This window comes from Volvox carteri, assembly GCF_000143455.1.
Source record: "Volvox carteri f. nagariensis unplaced genomic scaffold VOLCAscaffold_34, whole genome shotgun sequence".
In the NCBI taxonomy this organism is placed as follows: domain Eukaryota; kingdom Viridiplantae; phylum Chlorophyta; class Chlorophyceae; order Chlamydomonadales; family Volvocaceae; genus Volvox; species Volvox carteri.
The window spans coordinates 803,438-822,458 of record NW_003307577.1 but is presented as its reverse complement, the minus strand read 5'-3'; the positions used below and the strand labels follow the sequence as shown (position 1 = coordinate 822,458).

The following is a 19,021-nucleotide window of genomic DNA, read 5'->3' as shown; positions in this document are numbered from 1 at the left end:
ATGCCCCTCTCACTTTATGCAACCAAACCTAAAGAACCACGCATTAGAAAGCTAGCCGGCAAATGTACGGCCCTACCATACATCCTATCCATAAATAATAACTGCAGACTTTCCTTCATAAGGAGACCTGTTGACGGGTGCATCGACGAGCTGTAGGTGTTGCTGGTGGCACGGCTCTTGGACCACGGCGACTATAAGACAAGCAACAACACTCGTACCTGTTTTTCCTTCACCACAATTCTGGAGTCAGACGCCCTGCCGCCCCCGATTAGTCTTGGCTTACTCCCTGCTTGCCTACATTTGCAGCACCGGAAACTGAGGCGCCAGATTGCACATACCACCTAACTAGGAGACGCAACTGAAACGCAACAGTACGTATGTCAGTAAAATCCCATCTGTTTGTAAGTCACAAGTTACAAGTTCTGCACAATATCGGGGGCGTCCGTAAAAGCCGGGTGACCCATGCAGGTCAAAAGCCATTACTTTGTGGCGCAGAGTGAGAAAACTAGCCACAGCTATTGAGGGACCTTCCGCCGTAGTAGTACGCATTTCCCGCCCTCGGAAGCCAATGTGTCCCTCGTATTTCACTCGAAGGCTCCCGCAGGCTGGGCATTCACAAAAGACATGCAGCTCCTCCTTAACCATCGCAGTCACAAAGGCTGCAGGTACGCGCGGCATGCTCGCAGCCATTAGGCCTGTTAATTTAACAGCAAGCAAGCTCCAGATCACTGCAACGGTGCAGCAAACCCGCTAAGCACTTCAATGAGCTCGGGTAGCTCGTTCGGAGGATTGAGCAGGAGTAAGCGCGAGGTCGCTCGACATCGCTCCATACGTTTCGCCCGTCAAATATGGCCGGCAGCTAGGAGCGAGCATGTACCATGCATAGATTCCATACCCTGGCCTCGGTGTCTGAACTATGACCGACAACCGCAGCCATGTCGACGACCCGCCATGCATGACGGTTGCTTATTGTGTTCGGCGGAATTTCAATAGGCCGAACGGGTTTTGATCGTCTGTCATTCGCTCACTCGCACAAGAAATCCTCCTCTGCATCTCAAACATTCCGCTAATGTTTAAGAGTTGCAATTTATGGCATTCCGAGTTAACCAAGTCATAAATGCTCAAAAATTACTGTGCTCAATGATTACTGCGCGCACCCATGTACGTGACGACTACACCACAACTTGCAGAAACTACACTTAAAACCTTGTCCTCTTCCACGCCTTTTCCGCCACCTTCTTGACGGCATTGCATGCGCAACCTACGCATAAGTTGCGACGGCCATTCTACGAGGGACTCGCGTCTTGTGCAGTACGTTCCGTGTACTTGCCGCGCTCTGTTAGGACTTGCGAGCGAGTCATGGTACACGGTGTTCTCTTGAGGATGACCATTATACTACAGGTCTGTTTTATCAAGCCTTGGTAGAAGACACCAAAAGTGTCTAGAGCCGTTATAGCCCGTCCTGTCAGGTTTGAGACGGGAAGTTAAGTTCCGCACTGTGCTAAGCACTATAGACTTCCCACGGAACTACTTGGTTGAAAGGCCATCTGAAGGTGGTTCCCTTGAACAGGTCCGCGGACAACTACAGCTTGGTAGATCAAATCAACGTGGCCGCATGCTTCCAGATCAGAGAAATCTAGCTTGTCTTTTTTGCATTATTACAAAAACCTTCTCACCAAACGGTTTTAGGAGCATTTGGACCCAATCGGTACGTTATCAGTACAGTTTGCTGCTCAGCGCATGCCTTCAATTATGCAATGTGTTAAAGATTGCAAAAACATGCAATGCGTTATCATTGGATGTCGCTTAAAAAATCGCCTACTCAACGAGTTAGTAAAATATGTGAGCTCACCTCATATCCCGAACAGAGAATTCCGATGCTGCGCAATTGAAAGCAATGATATTAAAAGTGATTACCAGTGACCAAGTGGTTACTGAGAAAAGACTCCTTACGGAAGGTGGTCACTAGGAAATTTTTAGTAGTTACCGGGTGGACGCCAGGAAACAGACCCCTGGGAGCGGCCACCGCCCGAAATTGATTTGACGCTTGGGTGAAAGCTGTGATGGTTCGCTGACTTGGGCTTATCGTACAGTCTAATCTTACATGTTGTACTGACCGTTGGCCAGCAACATCCCAACGGTTCCGTCAGGGGATCCGAGCCGCGGCACCGGGGGCATGTGTGTGTGTGGAGTGACGGCACCGAAAAAAATGTGGTGGTGGTTTACCAAAGAAAACCCTCACAGTAACCAATAGGTCACTAACAAATTAATCCAGGGCAAAATCGTTTTGAAGGCGCTGACTTTAAAGGATGAGTTGGGCCCCTTTATAGCATCGCTTCCGTTACACACGATACAGCCGCGAAATATCTGGGACAGCCGCCCCCCGCTGTTCTCTCGGGAAACCCCATGATCGCCATTGCAACCCCCATGGTCGCGGATCGACGCCACGCCAAACCTCTCTTGAAACCTCAGGTGCGCCTGTAAAACGCAAAGACGCCACCAGACTCCATCCGAATAGCATGCAACCATGGCCCGGCAGTCCCAAGCTCCGTTCGAGTTCCCTCCATATCTGTACATAAGATTCCGTAGTACTCGGCTTTGCGCTTATACGGCATGCCACTTAAATGCCGTCAAAACCACTTTACACCCTTCACCGAAAAGCGCTCATCCGCCAGTATAACCGCTGAACAGTGTAAACTCCCGCCGTCATCACCGAAACCCCCCAACCGCCACATCAATCCCATCACGCTCCACCGATATTGGCCATTTCGCACCGTATGCATATTATATGCTCGACTTGCCGATAAGGTATCTCCCGCAGGCAAACGAGATCCTGAAGCCGCAAATGCAGAAGCAAGCAGAGCGCCACATCAGGGCATGCGCTACCCTTGGAACATGGAAGCCCAATGGCGCAAGTGACAAGTGAAAACAGGGTTAAAAACACTTCTGGGATCGTGCATTCTCTGCCCATCACCGACTGCTCACAGTCGCATTTAGTGCCGTACGCTGCCGAGGAGAACCAGCCACCTGGCAGCCGCCGCCAGCTGCCACGCACGCACATATACCAAGTCAGTCGCCACATTCCCACCTAACGACGGCCAGAGCTGGTACTAGCATGCGCTAGTTGCAACATATACGCAGCCCGCGTAACATATTCACGCGCGTCCCTGGCGACTCATCCTACTTCCTCCATTGCCACCCATTACCCAGACAGCAGCGGCGACACGAAACGCAACGCCCAACGCGTGCTCAGATCGCTTGGATGCAGCTCGCTTAGGAAGAAGCTCCACAAGGCCGTGCTTTCATGGCGGCCTTCAAATGGCACCATCGGCGCCGACTCACAGCAAAGAGATGTGCCTCCAAACAGCCACTCCATCCACTTGCAGTATGCTGAGCCAAGGGTGCACTCGTAATTGTGCTACAGCTACCCATGCTACACCTTACGGAGACAACACTTCTAGCGAAACAATCGCAATCATCTAAACCAAGACGTCACCGCGAGATGTGCAATCCTACAGCCCCGAACCATCCCCGAAATTTTTCCTAGAAAAGCTGTACCAAACGAAGTCCTGATCAGCGGACCAAGGGGACCCGCCTCCCCCTCAAACTCTGGCAGGCTTAGTAAGGACAGCGACCCAGCAGATGCACAGGCGGCACATGCCCACCGTCCAGCGGCAGATTCCAATTATGCCCGCCCCCGCAGCAGGGCGTGCTTACTCGTCGTCAGCCTGCACGCAATGCAATAAACAATACAGGTCACAGGTATATCGCGGGACGTCGTGCGGGAACGCCAAGCATCATGACGTGCATTTAAAAGTGTTGGGGGCTTGAGACAGAGCTGTGGAAGCGTCGCAAATCATATCATGGGAACGGGACGCCACTTGCCACGAGGTAGCCCAGCATTGCGCTGTTGAAACACACAACCAGCCGCGATTTGTCACCGAAGGCTTCCAAAACGCGCGGTTGTACGAACTCGCCACTTCCTGCACCCGTAATTCTTCACCCTTTCCTCCGTGTTATTCGCATTTTGGCCTTAGAAGGCAGGTTCTTAGGTCTTCCCTAAGCAAAAAGCAATTCCTTTGACGATTTCCAGTGGCTACACCTTCGGCAACCCCAATTACTCTGCGTACCTGCGCCTTCTGTGCGGGGTACTTGGCCGCGACGTCAGCCCAGCTCGTCCGGTCGTCGACCAGGTCGCGGATCACGGAGGCCACCTCGGACTGTGGCACGCGAACCTGCGTCTCGAAGTGATGGGTCGGGAAAGCGAAAATGGGTTACACAGCTTGGTTGTAGAACAGTAACCAAAGGACTTGGCTGGAAACCTGTGGAGGGCAACAAAACCACGCAAAGTAGTACTATCGCAACGTTGGAACCCGTACCTACGCGCATCTACCCTATCCACATTTCTCATCAAAAGGAGAAGTGTACGCGTCTAGACAACGTCATCCGTTCACGCACCTGAGCCATGGAGTCTCGCTCTCGGAGCGTCACTGAACCGTCACCGTCGACGGAAACGAAGTCCACAGTGACAGCGAAGGGCACACCAATCTCATCCGTGCGCGCATAGCGTTTGCCAATCGTATTACCTGCATTAATTGCAATAAAAAGCGCCTCACAAATCAGCCATTGAAAGTCAACACTCGCTCTGCCCGTCCTGTAGGCCCTCCCTGCCTGGCGTAAGCAGAGGGGCACATCCCGGCTGCACAAGACGTGCTGCTGTGTTGCATCAAAGGAGAAACTGCTCTAGGGATTCTCGCTTCCTGGCGCACATGAATCTCCCCTAGCGTGCCGCAGAAGCGGCGACCTACCCGTGGTGTCGATAATGTTCGAGAGCCCCGCTGCGGTGAGGTCACGGGAGATCTTGGCTGCCAGATCGTTCAGCGCGGGCTTCTGCACCAGCGGAAACACGGTTGCCTTGGTCGGTGCCACCACGGGTTTGAAGCCCATCACCGCGCGGGTCTCATCGCCCTGAAAGGAAGGAGAGACAGGAGGAAGGGACAGGGCCGAAGCAGGAAAATGGAGGATTATAAAAGCAGTTATATTGAGATACCCAAGGGCGGAAAGGGGACGGAAAGGGGAGGAGCCCGCGAAGGGCGATAACAAAAGCCCCTTCCTGTACCTCTTCCCAAACATGCCACAAGTAGCGCCCTTCAGTACTCTTCCTCCCCCCCCAATCCCTCACCTCGCGTGTGTAGTAGCTATGCTCGAACATACAGTACATGATACGCCCAATGCCGAAGGAGGGCTCGATGACGCTGGGAGTGTACGTCTTGCCCGTCACCTTCTCCGTCACCTGTTGCCACCAACCACCACGATGGGTCAGATGACTCAAGCCCACAAAGATCACAACGCCTAAAGAATAAGGCACAACTAATACACTGGGACAAGGTGCGGATAGAGTCCAGGTAACGATACAATGAACTTCAAGAGGTACCCGAACATATCCCAAGAACGAGTGCGGTTTTCATTTAGGAACCTGCTGTCGAGACGCAGGTCGAGTTTGAACTTGCGATGAAAGAATTCTTGACCTCTCCACCCATCTCCCATGGGCGCGGCACCACACCTTTTTGATCTCCACCATGCCCGGCTTGATTTCAAACGACTGGCCAGTGGAGGCGGACACCTTGGCTGTCTCACCAGCGTCAAGCTTGGACTGCGGAGTTACAAGGGTGAAATACGGGTGAAATAGCTGTGCGAAATCCAAAAACGAACGAAACTGCCAAAGAAGCCATATGTAGTAAGCGGGGTGGGGAGCAGGGAAGTAACGCAGAAATTTGGGAAGGGCGTCCTTGTGTAAAATGGGGGAAGGAACGGGAAATGGAGTCCTGGAAATTTCGCTGATCTATTTGAACTAGCGACTTTCGACGTCATCGTTTATGCGTCCCGACCTGTTCAGGATCCGGTCGCCTGTTCAGAACATGCATCCACACATACGCACAAGGAATTACCTTCACAGACCTTGGCAGTACTACCTCTTCGCTTGCAGTGCCTGGACGCGTCTGAAAGCCCCTTGGTAGTGGATTACATCTAAGCATGTACACGCACCTTCAGCTCCATTGCGGAGCACTCGTCCAGCGCCTCGAGCGCCTCCTTCACCACCTTTTGGTCCTTCTTAAAGACAGCCCCCAGCTCCTTGTTGTTGGGCACCACTTTAACCACCTCCTCCATACGTGGCTCAGGGAACTTCTCAAAGGCCGTCAGGTCAATTTTGCTCATCGCCGTGTGGGCCTGTGGGTATGTGGGGATGGGAACACGGGAGAGGAGGTAAATATCTACGAAATCGGGAGGCTCATAGAATAATGACCGGCTGTAAGAAAGCATACGACGGACGAGCGAAGAGGTACGTGTGTACCGGCCGTACAAAGTGTGTACACGGCGGCGGAATGAAGAGGATGAGGTGTCGAGGGCGCTAAAGCCGCAGTTGTAAGCACGAGAGCCACAGGTTGAGGTGGTGTAGGTGCCTGGTGGCAATGGTAATGGGACGGGGTTTGGGAGCTGTGCGTGAATGGACGCCTCCAGTACAAAAATCTCCTACCTTGAGGTCATACGCGGAGCGGTCCGCCAGGCCGACGCACTCAACCCAGCCGTACGTCGTCTCCACCTCACCATCCCAGCAGTCGGTGGCGTAGTGGGCCATCTAGTGGGTCAGGATAAGATGAACGCATGATGGCATTTAATTTAAAGAGAGGGGACAACCTAGCCAAGCATGTCTCCATTCCCAAGGCTCTCTTTTAAGGTTTTTTCCTCAAGCTGTCCTCCCGGTCTTTTTTAGTTCGGTTTTGCTCTTTCCTCCGCTGTACCCAATCCTGCTTCCCAATCCGCTCCCTTCGCTCACCTCATGCTGCAGGTGCTGCCTAAAGCGCATGCGCTCCGGGTTGACGCCAACCTTGATGAAGAATAACCAGGTGCGCCCGATGAAGTAGGCGAGCGTCTGATTGGCAATAATGCCCTTCTCCACCGCCTCGCCCAAGGACATAGGCTGCGCCTTCTTCTCCTCGCCCATTTGCAGAGCCCTGCAGACACGGAGACGACAACGTGGTGCGGTGACAACAGAATGCATCCAACAGGGACCACATCACGAAGTATTGCGGACAGAAAAAGATAATTCCCTGGGCCCAGTGTGCGTGTGCTTGTGCATGCAGTCATGGAAGGAGGCCCCATATCGATGCGGCCTAGTAGACCAAGGCTCCGTCGGGCGCAACACACGTACCTCGAGTAGAGCAGCGGCTGCAGTCCAGCAACCGATGCGAACTTGGGGTGCGACTTGTCAGCACCGTTAACGAAGTGCTCGATCTCCGCCTGTTATTGGGGAATGTTCAACCATTTGGCCCAATTTGGACTGAATAGACGCCGCGACACAGCTACCGATCATTTCTGATGCAAGCATACACGGTTGAGAATCCACACACCCGAGCCACCACACACTCCCAATGCCTCGCATACAACTCTCTCCTAGCTCCGATGCCAGGTCCCATCAACATTTACATAGCAGAGTGCAGGCAAGTAGATCCATCTGCAGGCAATGATTTCCGTAAGGAACTGCAAGCGCCCATACACATGTTTCGACCCCACCTGCGTGAACTCACGGACGCGAAGCAGGCCCGCGCGTGGCGAGATCTCATTTCGGTACGAATTGCCAATCTGCGCGGCGGCGAACGGTAGCTTGCCGCCGTTGTAGTACAACAGGTCCCTGCACATTGGGGACCGGCGTGCGGTACACGTAACAACCTTAGGAACGAACATGCACGTCCATTGCACGAAGGGCATCTGCAGTTTTCCCGCCTCATTTCTTGTCCGCTCTCCCCCAGTCCGCCAGCACACCACATGCCACAAGTATTGAGCACATCCCTGGAGGCTCAGCCCTCGGTCCAGAAGCATTGCGGAGCAAAAGGAAATCCGCGCCTGTCCCGGGTTACATAAAGCTGTCCAAATGGACCTGAACTGACCTGATGCGTTGATATATGATGATTGTACTGCCCTACTACTGTCCCACTCGCATTTCTTCCCGACGTTTTCAAGATCCAAATCCAACCGTTGAAAGAAATAGTCACCCTCACGCCTATGACCCGCCCTACGCAATCGCGAACCCCAGGCCTTTACATCCAGTGCCCCCATGTCCCGCACCTGAAGTTCACGAAGATGCCCTGCGCCGTCTCCGGTCGCAGATAGCCCACGAGGTCACCCTTGGGGCCGATGGACGTCTTGAACATCAGGTTGAAGGGGAAAGGTGGAGAGATCGCGTTGCCCGTCCCGGGGGCACGAACATCATACTCCTACAGCAAATCGAAAAAGGGGGCAGCATCAAGGACACAACATTTACCGCGAGGGAAGAAGGCGCCAGGGATTGGCACTGACGCGTTGGCCGCCTTTCCTGGTCGGGGTTATGTGAGCGGATGGCCCCGCAATCGCAATAAGAATTCTGGAGGTTCTCCTCCGCCATAATGCCTTAAACTAGGCAATTTATCTGGATAATCTGGCCGCGGGCGAAACCATAGATTTGTAATTATGTTAGCGTATCGGTATTGTCTAGATACCTTTGCCTCTTCCTTGTTCCCACCTGGAGTGCCGCAGCCATGGAGTCCTGCTTCAGCTCGCCCACGCTGGCCAGCAGCTCGCGAATCTCCTGCAGTGCAAAAGGCGAAGTACCCAGGATCAAGGCACGGAAACGATGTAGAGCTAAGAAAGCAAGACGACCTGAGCAAGGCCAAAAACCCTAAGGTGACCCGAAGTGGAAGGAAGTAGGGAGGCTCTCCGTGCGTCTTTTTTCCCCCGACCCCCATCCTTACTCCAATACTCCGAATGTCTCTAACCTTGGTCGCCGACCCCTTTTTTACAACAGTCCTATTCACCTAGAGCGCGCGTCCCCATCTCCCAATCGGCTGATATTACTGAAGTTCTTACCCTGGCCTTCTCCGGGCTGACAGGGTTCTTCTTGTCCTCCAGGAGCGCCTCCAGGTGGCCCTGCGGGTTACAGGGTCAAGGTCAGGACTACAGCTCCGCGGAAGTATGGCCAGGAAATCCTAAATTCCCTTTCCGAGTTCATTAACAAATCCTTAATTGTGGCTCCCCCAGTTTACCTTATCATCATCGGCTCAAATCCAAGCGCGCATCATATTATACCTCCTGCGACCCCCTCGCCCACTATCCAGCCCACGACCCCTTTCCCGGTCCCACCTCGAGCAGATGATCTGCGCGAAAGCACTCCCCGGTGGCCACATCCGTGACCATGAAATCAGTGAAGCGATCCACGTGACCGGAGGCCTAGAACGGAGGCATAGCCACGGCAGGTGCCGAGCACAAGTGGTTAGCAAGCATATATTCAACACCCATACCAATGCGCCACAACACCATATACAGATATACCGATCCCCATTCCAATTCAATTCCAAACGCGCTACCCGTAATCAGGTCCTCCACGTGTGCTGAAATGTCCTACTGTTGGTGTTCCTAGCCCTGTAGTCCCAACGCGCCTACTTTCCGATCCTTAAAATCGTGGTAGCCCCATCACACGGAAGGCGGGCAAGTCCCAATGCAATTGCCATAGTCCCCTTCCCTTCGCCAAATGGGCGCATCCCGCGGCCCCCTTTACGAGCAGAGTGTCCCTCATCCTTGTCGTGGGTCACCTTGAGCACAATCTCCGGAGTCACGGCAGGGCATTCCACCTCCAGCATGTTCTCCTCCAGCACGAAATGATTGCGCCACGTCTGAGTGGAAGAGTTAAAATGCCAATGGGTACGAGGAACAGGTTGCGAGGGTTGCAGGAGGTCCCAACCTGAGCTCCTGGCCATAATGTACCGCAAGAGTCCCAAGGCAGACAGACATGCTACCCCAGGTCCTGGATGCAATGCGGAAATGCATTTCTGCTGCTTTAAAGCTGTACAAGTTCGGTGCATTGCAGCGCAATCGCCAAGTACTGTTGATTAACTGCTGAGGTGTGACCCACCGTCCCTTACTGCCTGCCCACGTTCTCCAGCCGCATGATGCCCTTCATCATGCGTTCAACGTCCCATGCACGTATCCACAGCCAAGATATCAACCCCAGCCCACACTTTCGGAACTTATCCGCCACGACCCTGGGTGGCCCACGATTCGTGTCGCCAACTATGGAGTCACAAAACCCCCGTCCTCAACCGCCAGCTTACGCAACTGACGGGGCGGAACCAGCACCACATCACACCTGCGTCATATTCTGCTTGATGGCACAGCCCGGCGGGCCGTAGTCGTAGAAGCCGGCAACAGAGCCATAAATTTTGAAGGATGGGATGTAGAACATGCGGCGCTCCAGCACGCCCGCCTGAGAGTTGATACGAGTACGTCAAGCTTTAAAACAAACATAAACAAAAGTCCAAATAACGCACACGTTTAGCCGCAACCCCTGGGCGACGCAGGCTCCAGATAGACGCTCTGACTCTGTGTCACTTCCCAATGAAGCTTGGGCGCTGCTACTGTCGTCTGTTGCTCCAAGGCTAAACCGTTCAGATCCTTGCTCCGCTGCACTTCATATATGAATCCAACTAAGACTTGTGTCCAAGTGGGTCCCCTGCGGCTGCCCCTGCCCCTATAGCTAAGTGGCCAGGTTCCCCGAGGCAGTGAACAATGACTTGCACATCCACGGTGCCATCCCGCGCCTGACAGTTCTAGTTTAACATGGAAAGGAAGCCGAGTGCATTCATGGATTCATCTCTGCCACCCACCAGGGCAGCCCGGAGCGCCTCCTTGCTCTGAGCCGAGACCTTGCCCGTCGTTTTCTCATATTCCTGAGAAGGGAAAAGGATTAAGGCCAGCGCGTCAGGAAGCAATAAACCGGCACGTCTTGCAACTGGGAGGAAACGGGTGACTATGTATTGTGTAGGGTTGCTCCAATATTAAACTACTAGCCCCGTGCCCACTAAGTGAAATCTACATCCTCCCCCTTAGACATCCAGAGCAGCGACCCCCGGGAGCGGCATGCACAACTAAATCCAGGCACCAACTGTGCCTGTCGCCCTGAAAATATTTATCTGTAAGGGCGCTGTTGTGGCCTGGTTGCGCTGACACGAGCCAGATTGCACACGATTAACCGATGCAAAATAGCTGCGCGACTGCTGCTAGCATAGATCTTTTAGCTGACACAGAACTCGTAGCCATAAAATCCCGTGTATCGTACGCTATGGTGATCACAGCGGCAAAACATTAGTCCATCGTAACCATGCCGCGACCCTGCGCCGCCCCACCTTTTGCTTAGCCTCCAGGGCAAGCTTCAACTCTGCCAGCTTTTGAATAGCAGCGTCCACTTCGGCCTGTCCAGAAAACATGGAGGTGTGTAAGCAGTTGTTTTGCCCAGCTGCGCGCCATGCCGGAACGTGCCTTCTCCGCCTTCCCGTCCTTCAGGCTGGCCTTTAGGGAACGGACGGTATCGCCTTGCTTAGTAACAGCTTCCTGTGCATCCTGAATCTCCTTCTCGAGAAGCCCAGACATTTTTGCTAGCTGGCGATCGTCGCCGCCGAAATGCAGGCTCCGCCCTAAGTAAGGTAGAGGGACTGCAAAGCGGAGACCTAGAACCCGTCCTGCTTGACGCAACAGTTTGGCATTAAGTGCGGAAAAGTGATCGGTTATTGGGTTGCAATTGCCTTACAACATGTCTCAGGATGAATGGGCCCATGAAAACGGAGGAATGCAGATCAACTTGCCGTGAACTAAACACGCATCGCCATGGAAAAATAATTGATGTTATCTCAACCAAAAAATTGGGCTTCCGCACGCCCACCCTCCCAACGACACGTTAACAACTGTCATATCGAAAGCATTGGCCGCATGCGTCAGGCTGAACACACACAGCGAGACAACCGATCCCAAGTGTAGCATGTGTTAGGAAAGCAGTTTTTGCCAGAGGCAAGTGGATTGATTGACTCTCCTTCGGACTCGGACGCGACTTCACATGGATAGGTGGTGGGAACCACCTCCTGAACCGCAGGATGCTCCCAACGGCGCCCACCTCTTCGTTTGTCAGGTGCGCAATTAGGTATTAGGTTTTTCCTGCTTGGGCGTCTGCAGGCGCTAAGGTTTTGGGACGACTTTTCCGAGCGCTGCACCGGCACAAGACAGTAGCTTCGCTTTTCCACCGTCATATTCGAGACGTCTCAAGAATCTGCCTATTTACCAGCGGTTCAGGCACGAGGGATTGTAGGCGGTTTCGTTGACCTCCGTTTCGCAGCCACGTTAACATGCACCTGAGCTGTCGGCGAGTCGTAAGCTTTGTTAACTCATAGCAGTGATCCGCTTCAAAACACAACATCGTCCTGCTGCCGGCCACGTGACACCTGGGTTACAACACAGCCTCAAGAACCCCATGAGACCCAGAACGACACCCAGCTTCAAACCCTTCCAAGGCCACCGAAGCTTCCTCCGCCTTTTAGGGGGATCCCACGCAACGTCTTTCGGTGTCAGTTTTTTGATTTGGGTCAGCCCACATCATGCGATTTGCTCCATGTGCAGCATGCAGCCTTTCGCTTCAGCGCTGTATCCTCGCTCCTGCCAACCCTTTTCAAAGGATTGGGTGACGCTCATCCGCAGAACGGATTATTGCATTCGAAACATCCTAAAATTACTGCGCCCTTCCCAGTGGCGAGGACAACGACTCAACCAGCCGAAACCTCCTCACATCTACTCATCAGATCGCCCACCACCTTGGCCGCGTAGCGACCCTCACGTCGCATCGCCATTGACACAATGCTGTGTCAAGAACATCTCCAGATGCACTACATACAACCACTGGTTATCGGTCAAGGACGATTTGGAACGTGTGCGTGACCGCTGCAAGGAGCTGCCTCCCGCTCCTGTCACAGCCACCGCCGCCCACCCACTTTTACCCCCCCACAGCACGGCCTGTGGGGCAGCCCCGAGGACGTGTCCTTCCTGGAGCAGTACCTGCAACACAATGGCTGGTTGACTCTCAACGCGAGGAGCAACTCGGCGAGGTGCACTTTCGACGGAGCCGATGTGAGAGCAGCACTGAGAAAGATGGGGGCGGCCGGAAGGGAGGGAGGGAGGGAGGGGAGCCCAGGAAAGGAAAACGAACCCAGGCGTTACTCGGACGCGAGCACACGGAGGGGGCAGAGGGTGCGAGGAAGACGGGCTGCTGAAGGCAAGGTGCATATATGAGATGAAACGCACCACTGCATGAGCTATCATCGCCGCTCATCGCCGTCCCTGGCTTATGACACAGACAAAGAAGTAGCATAGCACATGATCTCGTACGACCGCACTCGCCACCGCAGGTATGCGGGGACCGCCTGGCTGCTGAGGTGGTGTCCCACGTGCAACGGCTGGCGGCTGGAGGAATCCGGGTGACCCACATCAGTTTCGCAGCTTACTCGTAAGTGGCTGGCCCGAGGGGCCTGCTTGTAAGTGGTTGGGCTGGCTTGGATTGGGAAGAAGCGACCGCATATCTCCCTGCCCACCTACATACCTAGCTGCGCGTTTCTCCCACATCTCTATATCCCTCTTTTGGGTTCCTGTGTCCTGCCCGCCAGCCCTCTATTCCTACTTAATGGGAGGGCCCTCATATTTTTCAGTACCAAGTAAAACCACTACACTCGTTATCTCGGTCTTGTCTCGTTCCAGAGTTGCCTTCCCCCCGTACCCTTTCTTCAGGGCCTGCTTTATTCTGATTGCCCCTTCCACTGATCACCTCTTCTGCCTCCTCCCTGCCATCACTTGCTCGACAAATTACTCTTGATAGATTTGGCGGTCTCATCGCACGCTACGCCGTGGGCAAGCTGCTGGCTAGTGGCTTCTTCTCTGCGATAGCTCCAGTCAACTTCCTTACCATCGCCACACCACACCTGGGTTGTTGGGAGCACCCAAGCAGTATGTCGCAGCTGGTGGGTTTAGGGGGAGCTGGTGGACGGGAGGTTGCGGGGTGAGAGGGCTTTTAGTTGGGGTACGTGTGTGGGCCGGAGTCTTTCGAGTGTCAGAAAAGTGAAGGAGGAGGGTTCACCATGTTTTCAACGCTTCGCAAATACTCTTGCAACAAGCACAGCTCCCACCACGTTGACACTAACCATCAATAGTCACATGTGCCACCCTAGCTACCGGCCTGTACGGATGCAGAGGGGCCCCACCCTTTTTCCGGCTTTGAGGAAGCCGACATAGCTTGTCTGTCGCCGTGGTATGTATCGTAGATGCACTCCCTTCCTATGATGTCATCTTCTCACCATTGTGAATGGATAAGCTGCTACCACTTCCCTAGAGAAATGTGACCACTATCGAGCCAGGAACCAGCCACGTAAAACAGTTCCATGTAAGGACAGCTTACGGACAGCAGCTTATCGGATAGGCGATCTTAACCTGGTGGCCATTTTAGATCTCCCGACTATTCATCAGGGCTCATAACCTGCTGCATTGTACAATTGCCATTGCAGTTGTGACTGGCTCGTTTCAAGTAGCAACCTTGACACACTATTGTTACACTTGAAGAGGAGGAGGGGTTTAGAGAACACATACAGCTCTCTGCCTGAGCTATAAAGACGGCAGCTTGCCTAACGGAACGACATGTGCATCATGGCCCACATCGCAATGTTCTTACATGTTGCGCTGCTCACCACGTCGTCCAATTGTGTTGTGCATTTGTGTACCCTGGTCGCATATGGGCGCGCTCGGGGGCTTGGAAGGGCAATCCTTGCGTCCTCGTGGTGGGGGGTATGAAGAGGCAGTCTTCTGCGTGGCCCACTTCCCCATCTCGTCATGCCCTTCGCACTACGCCATTTTCCTTTGCTACCTCACGTTAAAACTGTTTGCTGTGATATGCCCTGCAGGCCTACAACAGCATCCTTCCCTGGACTCTCAGGTAGGGTCGCGCTGTTGGCAGGTCCAGACACGGCTGCAGCTATGGTAACGACAGCGATGGCGTCGCCGAGGAAGAAAATGCCGATGGGGCGAGTTACTTCCCGGTGGCGGGGTTTCCGCGGCTGTCAAGGAGCGACCGTTTGCCAATGGCCAACACCACACCTCCTAAAAAATGTTGTTCTCAATGGGCTTCTGCAGTCTTGGCTTCTCTTCGTTCTTCTCGACTTGATTCTGCTGTCTTCTGCGCTTTCCTCGCTTTCTCACTCGTAAAATTGCCAACGCAACTCCACAGTCGGACTGGCCGCCAACTTCTGCTAGCGGATCGCTGGCTGGAGCCCGAGGGTCTGCCCCTGCTTGCCGCCATGGCCCGCCCCGACTGCGCCTTCCATGCTGCGCTAGCCGCCTTTAGCAAGCGCGTACTACTAGCCGACATTCGCAGCGACCGTACCGTGCCGTACACAACCGCTGCCATCACGGCCGTCAACCCGTACTTTCCCGGCGGCGCGGCAGCAGCGCCTTCCGCGCTCTCGCCGCATCGCACGGGGGACGGTGGAGACCGCGGCAGCGGCGGCTGGCCAGGATGCGGTCGCTGCAGATGCAAGAATGTTCAGGGTCCCACATTTTCGTCGGCAGTTCCATCGTTAGTGGAGGTGGAAGGCCATGAAGGAATGGAAGGGGAGGAGGACGAAGGCGGAGGCACAGATTCGGACGCTTTTGATGGCTTGGGCTTGGACTTGGACGATGGAGACACCGACGGGGACGGTGTGGGCGCAGGCGCTGGCGGTTTGCTAAGGGGCTGGAGCAGCAGCCTGCCAGGATTCACCTCAGTGCTGCGTTTCGGATTGGGCATGGCGGCGCTGCTGTTCCGTAGCGGCGGCGGCGCTGGTGCTGGTGCGCGCGCCCGTGCCCGCAGGCACGGCCTGGGCGAGGGCTGCTGTTCCGGGAAAGGATGCTGTGTGGCTGGCGTGCGGCGCGGCTGCTGCTACGGGGACGCCGCCGTTGCCACCTACGGTGCCGCCGCCAGCGCCGTCGGCCAACCCACGGCAGCTATTATTCCGCTTCCTATCAGCTCCGCATATCCGTGCATCGTGACGCCATACCCCGCGCCAGCTGGGCCTCCCGCTGCATCCGGCGGCGCCGCAGCCGGGCAGGCTGCTTGTCCCTTACCGTACTGCTGTGGCCGCCGGCTGCCTTCAGCAGTGACCGCGGCTGAGGCAGTAGGGACATCATCGGGCATGCATCGCTCTGCCAGCTCGCCGTTGCCGAAAGTGCGCCACGCCACCGGCAGCGCGTACGGCTGCGACGGCAGCAGCAGCTGCAGGGGTGGCGGCAGTTGCAGTGCCCAGCGTCAGGCCTCTCACATGGCCGCTGCCAGTGCAGGGTCTACGCGAAGGGTGCCAGCTATGGGAGTTAGGAATGGGCCCCAGTCGCGTAAGAGTTGGTGGGCAGCGACATTATATTCCTCCTTTACACACGGAAACAACAGCCTCGGAGGTATGGGTGGCGGCATCGCTGACAGTACGGTGTCCAATGACGGTTGTGGCGCCACTTCACTCCTCCGAAGCCACACACGGCGCAGCCACTTGTACGACAACCAGTTTGGTGCACCGTTGCCATCTGTGACCTTACCGTCGCTACGCTATAGCCGGTCATCCTCCGCTGCGATCCAGACGACGACCGCTGCGCGCAATGGCGGCCTTGGCAACTGGTTTGGCGGCGGCGACGACGGCAGCGACAGTAGCCAGGACGATAGGCTGGCTAGCCGCGTCCGGTTGGGCTTGTTTGTGGCGCTACTGCCAGTGTTGCTGTCCCTGTGGCTGTGCATGGTGGCGTGGCTTGCGGCGATATGGATACATCATTACGCCGTGCTGCTTACGGTGAGACCGGACCGTAGCTGGGACGTGAGGGTGAGGCGCTCTGCCGCCGCGGTAACCCCGGAGGCAGCGGAAGCAACACCAGATGGGAGGCAGGGCGGCGACAGCGGCACAGCGACGCCACCGGCGCCGCCGGCAGTAGCGGCCATGCCCAGCAGCTTTTGTGTCGAGGATGGCAGCGGTGACGGCAACACGGGCGTCGGCGTCAGTGGATCATCATGTGGTGGCGGAGAGCTAACCGTGCCGACTGAGCTGCTCGTGAGCCTAACGGAGGCAGCGCCGCCATTGCCATTGCCAGCATCGCCGCTGTCGCTGTCGCCCCAGCAGCAAAGGTTGCCATGCCGACCTGAAGGGGCTCAGCCCTTTCCAGAGGCATCCACTACGGCCACCACGATTGCGTCGATGGCAAGCTTGCTCCGGCAAGCCGAAGGAGCGTTAGGTGAGGAGGATGGATGCAGAAGCCTGCAGCCAGAAACAATGTTGCCATCGGGTTCGCCGTCTGTCTCTCGGTTGGTGTACAGCCTGGAAGTAGACCGCGCTTCTGAGAGCTGCTCTTCGTTCTCCGCTGCAAGCGCGTCTCATTCAGGTTGTTCGTCCCGGACGCAGCCAGGTACGGCCGTCATACGGGACGATAAGGCCCCATCTATAGAAATAACTGAGAACGATCCGGTAAAGCGTTCAGTCATCGCTTGTGGGGATCAGACCTTTCAGGTTTCGGAGCTGGTAGCTACGGGAGAGTTGGTCCACCTTTCGGAGCCGGCAGCTGCTGGCGACCCGATGACTCACGAGACAAGTTCCTCTGCTTCGAAACGGACGGAGGATGCCGGTTTGGGGACGCCGGAGGGGGGGCCGGCTGCAGTAATCGCAGACTCGGCACAGCTGATGCCTGCACCGATAGCAGCAGCGACCTTTCAAGGCGGGATCGTGACCACAGCGTGCATGATAACTGGTTCCGGAGCGCCAATGGCAACAAAGTCAATAACAGCAGTTGCGGCGGCAATGGCGACGGCAGCACCTGTAGTAAAAGCGGCAACAGACTGCGGGGAAACGAGTGCAGACGTGAGAGTTTTGGTCCGGTCCATCGTCACGTCGGTGGTACAACGGTATGACGGCTGCAACGTTCCATTGGCGGAGGCGCAGGTGCAGCTTCTCGGAGAGGAGACCAACGCTGCGGCCTGGCATCTAGACGGGACACCGACGCCGGAAGCTGGGGAAGCGGCGGCCAAGGCGTCGTCAGATGCGGTTGCAGGGCAGGGTGTCATCAGTTACATGGTGCGCTCGATCTTCCAGGCAATTGTGTCGCGTCAGGATGTCGCTGGCGCCGCCGGTACGGGCACCTCAGGCACTGACTCTGCTATTGCCGACATCAGCTACACCGCGGCCGCTTGCAGCGAAACGACAATGGCGACGCAACACGCTGCGATGCGTGGCGGCAGCGCCAGTGACAGCGCTGTCATCGTCGCCTGCAACGGCGATGGCGCCCGCAGCGGCTTTGTGGTTTCGCTACCGAATGAATTGAGCAATGCTGCCGCCGCTGGTACTGCTGCTGCTCATGCAAATCGTCAGCCCATGCCGCTGTTGCCTCACCACCGTCATCATCATCAGCAACGACAGGGACCGCAAGAGCAAGAAGAGACGCAGCAAGAAGCAGCTCAGCAGCACCAGCAGACAGCGGAGCCTCGGCATGCGGAGCAAGCAGAGCAGATTGGGTCGGAGGTTCTGACAGCGGTTAAACGTGCGGCCGCGGTGCCAGCACCTGCACTAAGACCACAGAACGGGGACCGTGCTTCTTGCCGCGGTCTTGATGAGCCGCGAGGAGCCGAGGAAAAAGCGAAGATTCAACCGTTGCACCGCGAGGTTGCGGAACGCAGCCCCTCGTCGCGGTCCCACGACCCCGCGGCATTGCTGTCCGAAATGATTGCCAATCTGAATCAGCTGGAGTGGCACAAGGTGGGTGAATTTCTGTTTTGGCAGTTCTTGGGATTTCAGCTGCAGGCATTATTAGTCTTCTAGATCTCCTTAGAGTGAAGGAAGAGGGCAGCAGTCGTTAGGGAAGGGTGGGATATGCGATCACGGGGGTTGGTAGGGGACGTTGCGTACATTTCGCTAACAACCCCACACCACGGTTTCCAAACCCTATCCCAACCAGGTAGACGTGGACACACGCCATTATCATGCCCACGCGGCCATAGTAATTCGCAGCAGCCGCCGTTTCCGGACCCACATGCACATCATTGACTATGCAGTAAGACAACTCCGACTATAAAGCGGATCAAGAGCAAGAGCGAATCTTTAGTAGCATCCGGTTATCATTCTGTTCT

General features: G+C 55.5%; 2 protein-coding genes across 2 annotated transcripts; one reads left to right on the top strand and one right to left on the bottom strand.

Moving 5' to 3' along the window:
- Positions 1-2,328: 2,328 nt before the first annotated feature.
- On the bottom strand, positions 2,329-11,567 carry VOLCADRAFT_75635 (uncharacterized protein). Its single transcript, XM_002953094.1, has 20 exons — positions 11,347-11,567; positions 11,214-11,279; positions 10,695-10,757; positions 10,178-10,294; positions 9,624-9,704; positions 9,175-9,261; positions 8,902-8,961; positions 8,558-8,623; positions 8,125-8,273; positions 7,573-7,690; positions 7,211-7,299; positions 6,836-7,013; positions 6,536-6,637; positions 6,046-6,228; positions 5,564-5,653; positions 5,183-5,293; positions 4,809-4,968; positions 4,459-4,586; positions 4,131-4,235; positions 2,329-3,728 (listed from the first exon to the last, which is right to left on the bottom strand). The coding sequence occupies exons 1-20, from the start codon at positions 11,455-11,457 to the stop codon at positions 3,714-3,716; spliced, it is 2,079 nt and encodes a 692-aa protein (XP_002953140.1). The 5' UTR covers positions 11,458-11,567; the 3' UTR covers positions 2,329-3,713.
- A 350-nt stretch (positions 11,568-11,917) lies between these two features.
- On the top strand, positions 11,918-18,966 carry VOLCADRAFT_93914 (uncharacterized protein; the record flags this gene model as incomplete). The annotated part of the gene is made up of 7 exons (XM_002953168.1): positions 11,918-11,989; positions 12,859-12,978; positions 13,257-13,354; positions 13,721-13,862; positions 14,796-14,827; positions 15,119-18,650; positions 18,850-18,966. 7 exons carry the CDS (start codon positions 11,918-11,920, stop codon positions 18,964-18,966), a joined length of 4,113 nt encoding a protein of 1,370 aa, XP_002953214.1.
- Positions 18,967-19,021: the final 55 nt, after the last annotated feature.

Coding starts and splice junctions, on each gene's coding strand:
- VOLCADRAFT_75635 (XM_002953094.1), bottom strand. CDS start 11,457: ATGTCTGGGCTTCTCGAGAAGGAGATTCAGGATGCACAGGAAGCTGTT. Junction 7,300..7,572: donor GCGTCCGTGAGTTCACGCAG/GTGGGGTCGAAA, acceptor CCCCAATAACAG/GCGGAGATCGAGCACTTCGT. Junction 7,014..7,210: donor CAGCCGCTGCTCTACTCGAG/GTACGTGTGTTG, acceptor CCGTGTCTGCAG/GGCTCTGCAAATGGGCGAGG.